Below are 6,187 nucleotides of genomic sequence, written 5' to 3' on the forward strand. Positions count from 1 at the left end.
GCAAAAACATTATTTCTGCACATTTTGATATCAATTTGAAGGCAGAATGAACTTTTTTAACATTTATTTTGTTTAATCCTACAGCTACCCGGAAATCATCAATTGGTGTGAAAAAGAACAGCAAGAATAGAACATTAACCAGGCAGTCTATTTCAAGAATTCCAACTTCATCAAATTCTACCTCATCCAGACTAACTCATTTAGATAATTCCAGGGTACCAAAGAGACTGAAAAAGCCTGCAAAGCCTTTACTTTCAAAGATAAAGTTGCGAAATCAGTACAAAAGGCCAGAACAAAAAAATGCATCTAGGAAACTCGAAATGGGGAATTTGGTTCTTAAAGAACCCAAAATAGTTCTATATAAAAATTTGCCCATTAAGAAGGAAAAAGAAACAGAGGGACCAGTGAAAGTTGCAATGTCTAGTGGCTGTTTAACAAGGCACGCAGCGCGAGAATATAAATTAAATTCAGTGAAAGGTGCTCATGAACCTGGGGAAATATCACCCTGTACATACATAACACGGAGGTCAATGAGAACACGAACGAATCTGAAAGAGACCTCCGATTTAAAGCTTGAACCAAATATGCTAAATAGCTACAAAAACAGTTTGACAGGCTTGCAAGCCAATAGCTTGGAACAGCAGTCTCATGTGATTTTGGAGAGTGAGCAATCTCTTATAGCAACGCAGAAGACGGAGGGGAGGTATCAGAAGAGTGAAAGAATTGTGGCCAAAAAGAAATCTCGACAAGGGAGACTGGTGAAGCCATCGGCAAAAATGGAGGAAACGGATTGTGCACATACACTGACTGGCAAAGATAAATTGCCAGATTTGATTAGTTCACATTCTGATCTAGGAGAGATAAACAGCGTGATGGATTCTGCCATCGGGTATAAAGACTGTATTCCTGCATCTGGTGGCTGTTCCATTGTAACTTCTGACACTTTCAAAGTCAAAGAGCGCTTTAGAACTGCAAAAAGTAAAAAGAAAAGGCGAATCACAAGGTATGATGCACAACTCATTCTTGAAAACAGCTCTGGGATTCCCAAACTTACTCTGCGAAGGCGGCATGATAGCAACAGTAAGACTAATGACCAAGAAAATGATGGAATGAATTCTTCAAAAATAAGCATCAAATTAAGTAAAGACCACGAGAAAGATAATAATTTATATGTAGCAAAGCTTAATAATGGGTTTAACTCAGGATCAAGTAGTAGTTCAACAAAATTAAAAATACAGCTAAAACGAGAAGAAGAAAATAGGGGAACTTACTCGGATGACCTTCATGAGAACGGAATGTGTTGCAGTGATCCTCTTTCACTACTAGAGTCACGGATGGAAGTGGACGATTATAGTCAATATGAAGAAGAAACTATTGATGATTCTTCATCTGCAGAAGAGGAGGAGGAAGAGGAGGAGGACGAATATGAGGATGATTTTGAGGATGATTTTATTCCTCTGCCTCCAGCTAAGCGTTTAAGGCTTATAGTTGGAAAGGATTCAATAGACATTGACATTTCTTCCAGGAGAAGAGAAGATCAGTCTTTAAGGCTCAATGCATAAGCTTACAGGTCTTAAACTGAGGATATCCATTTTTTAAAAAAACGAAATTCCAGACAATTATTCTTCAATTGATGAACTTTCTCAAAATGTTAGCGGAAGCACTTCTTTATTGTTTGTTCACTTATATCAACATAATATTGTAGAAAGTGTACAGCATATTGACTCCTTAAGTCAAGTTGTGCAGATTTTTATTGTACTTTTTAATAGCCTTCTTATGTGCAATTCTGAGTTAGAGAAAAGTGCTCTGTTGTAAAATAAAGGCTCAAGCATAATTACAAAAATGCCATCAGATTTTTCCATGAAGGATAATTAAATCACAATAATGTGGCTAAACAATTTTTAATCTGTGAGAGCATTATTTTGCTCTTACATCTGACTAAATAATCTAAAAGAAATCATAGTAGCGGCCTATTAAGGTTTCCTAGTATGTTAATATCACCAGCAATGAAATACAGCTTTTCCGTTTAATTGCTAGATGTTTTCCCCTCTGAAGTTTGTCAGTTTTAACACTGTATGCTGTCCCCAGACGTACTGTTTGTGGCCTTTGTTATAGTAGCAAACCGTTGGTTTGAAGTCAAATTGATTTCTTTAAAAAAAAAGGTGTTGACAGTTTGCTGACTTTTAGTACATTATATGTACAAGAGTAGCAGTATGCAGAATACAAGTTTGGATGGTGTATTTATTTCTTGTTATGTAAATTAAAACACCTTGTATTTAACACTTTTTCAATACTTTTAGATAAAATTGTTCTTTGCAAGAATGATTGGTGCTTATTTTTTCAAGAACTTGCTGTGAAACAATGATTACAACAGGCAACATTTATCCAATTAATTGCAGCCATTCTAATTGGATCCTCATAGTTTTCTGTTGCACTTGTAAAAAAAATGCTACAAGGAATTTAAAGAAACCTATTCACTTTAACTTATGATAGTTTTATGAAATTTAAAAGAAAAGCCTAAGTCACAGCTTTTGTTCTGTGGTAATCTATAAAATGTTTGTCTTTTGAGATCCAGTGTAAAAAGACTGAAAAAGAAAATGTACATGTTGTAAATATTTGTGTGTTGTGCAAAATTTTGTCATAAAAATTGATAACTTACCAGAAGGGTTTTTAAGTTTAGAAATACATTAATGCCAATAAATAGGAAATTATAAACATAGTTTTAAACTCTGACCAGTGGACTTTTTTTTTTTGTTCTTGGGCTTGTTTAGCTCATATCCTGAGATTTTAAGTATTTGTATAGGTTTTTTTTTAAAGAACTTTCTGTTTTTTAGAGCTAGAATGAAAAGTAACATAATCAATGCTGTAAAATTAACCATTTATTTAAACTTAACCTCATTATTTTTATTTAGGCATTATTTTTAATAAGGCATGTAATCAGGGCTATTTGTCTTTGCCATTCTATGTGTAGAATTTTGCACAGAATCATCAGGTAGGATACCAATTCCAATTTCATCTCCTTCTTTCTGAGTTTCCAAACCACTTACTGGATACATGTTTATAAGCAATTTTTCAACTTATCAATTTGGGAGTGACACAAATAGCACAAATTGGACTCTCTGTTGAATAGGGGAGTTCTTGTGCAATGGAAAATTATTCCTGTTAAGCCTTCTGTAACCACATGCAATTGTTGAGTTTCTGACCATAGTTATCTTCACTTCCAGTTGTATCTTTTTTCCTCTACAGTTGTAATTTTCATTATTACCAGTTGTTTTTAGTCCTACCAATATCATTATTTGCCAGAAAAAAGCAATTAGCATGGACAAAATAAACCCCAAAAGGATTATTAATTTTGCAAACTGTATATACATTCATATTGTTTGGGGTGGAATTTGGGTATAGTAAAAACAGTTTTTAATTTGTGAGTAAATCTTTTTGCTAACCTTAACATTTTGTAACTACACCATAATTGTGCTGCCAAGAAGAACCTACAGTAATGTGTAGGCCAGTGGTATATGGTATGGTATAAGATTTACAACATTACTCCAGCACAACCTTCCACAATGTGCCGTCTTCCCATTAAAATGAGTGTATAATCCCCAGAATGTCTAGCCATGTAATCACCATCTGGAGGACAACTAGTTGAGTAGTGATGCCAGACACTGCACTGCTGTGGTTCAAGAATTACACTACTGTACTTTATGCATTGCTCTGGTTGCATTAAGGATCAGCCCGTTTGCTTGGCAGCAAATGGCAGAGTGATTTTGGAAACATGATATAAATGCACATCTGGAAGAATCTGTTCAAGTTATGTTGGCAGAACTATTGATGTAATTTATCTCTAGAGAAGTTGCATCTGAGAGCACCCTATTCTCTCCTGGTACAGGTAGTCGTTGCCCAGTGATTGTTCTTTGTCTGCTGTGCAGTTACAATGCCACAATATCCCACAAGCACACAATCACCCTTTGCAATCTTCCCGGCCAGCATCCCACAAACAAAATCAATGGGGAAGCTGGCAGGAGGTTGTAAATGGTGACCTCATGATGTCATTGTTAACGATGGCGAGGGATTTACTTAATAGCAACTGCCATCAATAAGTCGCACATACATATGATATCTTCACATGATATCCTGCTTTGCAACTACTTTGCTTAGCAATGTAAATTCCAATCTCGATTGCCATCATTAACAGAGGACGACCTGTACAAATATCGAGACAAATGACACTTTTTTCTAAATAAATAATGGTCAGTTTGCACTACTTAAAAGTACATGCTTATAACTGGTTAAGGCAGAAATTTTGCTATCCACTGTTCAGAGAAAAAGTTATTCTAGAATTAGTATGATGCAAACCTGATGCTATGAAGCTACAAGAGCATGCATTTTATGCCAAACCTAACAATTCATAATAGCAAGCTCTGAGATTTGCCCTGAACATTGGAATTTTCTCACATGAATTAGTGTCACATTTAGCCCTAAATTGCTACAGTTTTTATACAAGCTGTGTTTTGTTTCTTAATTCCTAATGACTACCTGTTCAAGTCATTGCAGTTTTCTTGGCAAAAATTTTAGGTTTGCCCTTGTCTCCTTCCTAGGGCTGAGAGGGAGTTACTGGTTTGTTCAAGGTCCCCCAATTGGCTTGATATCTGAGGCAGGACTAGAACTTACCATCTCCTGGTTTCTAACCTAGTGCCTAAAACACTACATCAAACAATCTCAAGATTTGTACATTTCTGTTATTTAGGATTTCACGCAAGTTACAGTAAAGTCAGGAATTTGGAATTGAAATTATTTTCTGGCATTTTTTCCACCCTTTCTGCAACTTACACTATTTATCCCAAGGATATTTGATGATAACTATCCTTGCTCTGAGCTGTATCCAGTATATTAAATATTTAGCAAAAGAGTGAATATAAATATCTGTTCCTTGCCCAAACTGATCTGAAACAAATAAGGGGGGAATTCAGAATTTAAATTTATTGGCTGTGAAAAAAAATTGGCCTGTTTATGCACTATGTGATTATCTTTACACTGTATGATTATGCTTGTGTTTGTGAACACCCCCTTTTCTTTTAAAATGTGATGTGTATATTATTGAAATGTGTTACTGGCTTATTATTTTTGGCATAAAATTGCATACAGAATGTTGTGAAAATAGTCCAGTCAAATGTGGTATTGTTGGTGAAATAATCTTTTTTCTTATCAATCTGAAATAGCTTGAATGCCAGTTAAAAGCTGACTAAGAGAAAATAATATTTTTTATTTGTGACCTGGTGATATGCACTACAGAATCCATGACATGAGCCAAAAAAAGGCATATTGCCAGAACTTTTGTTTTCAAAAAGTCTTTTTCCAATATGGCTTGAATTTCAGTATATAATGTGTTCAGTCCAAATCAATTGTGACAAATGAGTTATTACATACAAGAATCTAGGCTTGTATAGTATCATTTGCTCTTGCATGTAAGATTGAAAGAGTAGACTTGGTTAGTACTTGGATGAAATCAGCAGGAAATCTGAGAGCTATAGACAACAACAAAATCCATAATTATCTACTCCATTAAGAAAATTGAAGGTGTCTGGTCTATATAAGCATTAGTGGTTTGAATGTTACAAAAATAATTATGCTTTGATGCTATTTTTAGAGTTAGTACTGTATAATACATTTGGCGTTCACAATATGAGCCACTTAAATAATACTGTAGCATTTATATAGCAATTTCTTTCTTCCTTTTTAAACAAGTTTTATTAATTTTACAAAGCTTTGGGTATTAAGGAAGCAAGATACATAGTCCAGTAATAAGCTTATCCCTACATATGTCAGTTTACATCATCAAGAATTTCCTCTCTGTTTCCCTTAGTTATTATGCCAAATTCAAATTGATACATTGCTGGTTATAACTCAATCATTTAAAACTTATCAACAGCTTTTGACTTATATGTCTCCAGATCCTGTTTTTAACTTTTATCTGATTTCAATTACAGTATTCCAGTTGGCTTAATGTCCATAGTATTTAGGTTTCGGATAACCCACGGTTCCCTTAGTCCATTACAGAATAATTATCATGTCTAAAATACACTTATTATTTATTCAAATAAGTTCTTAGTTTATTTCACAATCATATTCTACTTCTCATTCTAATATCATTGCTTACTCATAAAATAACCTTTATCCTCTGAATCCATCT

At 34.4% G+C, this 6,187-nt stretch overlaps 1 protein-coding gene across 7 annotated transcripts in view; it reads left to right on the top strand.

Annotated features, from left to right (window-relative positions):
- Positions 1-2,733, top strand: part of KMT5B (lysine methyltransferase 5B) — a 53,488-nt gene extending 50,755 nt beyond the window's left edge. For all 7 annotated transcript variants that reach the window (XM_039331220.1, XM_039331219.1, XM_039331223.1 and 4 more), the window contains one exon: positions 85-2,733. In XM_039331220.1, coding sequence (XP_039187154.1) covers positions 85-1,562 — 1,478 coding nt within the window. In that variant the 3' untranslated portion in view covers positions 1,563-2,733. The remainder of the gene's footprint in view (positions 1-84) is intronic.
- The last annotated feature ends 3,454 nt before the right edge of the window (positions 2,734-6,187 follow it).

Source organism: Crotalus tigris, unplaced genomic scaffold, assembly GCF_016545835.1.
Source record: "Crotalus tigris isolate CLP2741 ecotype Arizona unplaced genomic scaffold, ASM1654583v1 scf7180000024436.1354646, whole genome shotgun sequence".
Taxonomy (NCBI): domain Eukaryota; kingdom Metazoa; phylum Chordata; class Lepidosauria; order Squamata; family Viperidae; genus Crotalus; species Crotalus tigris.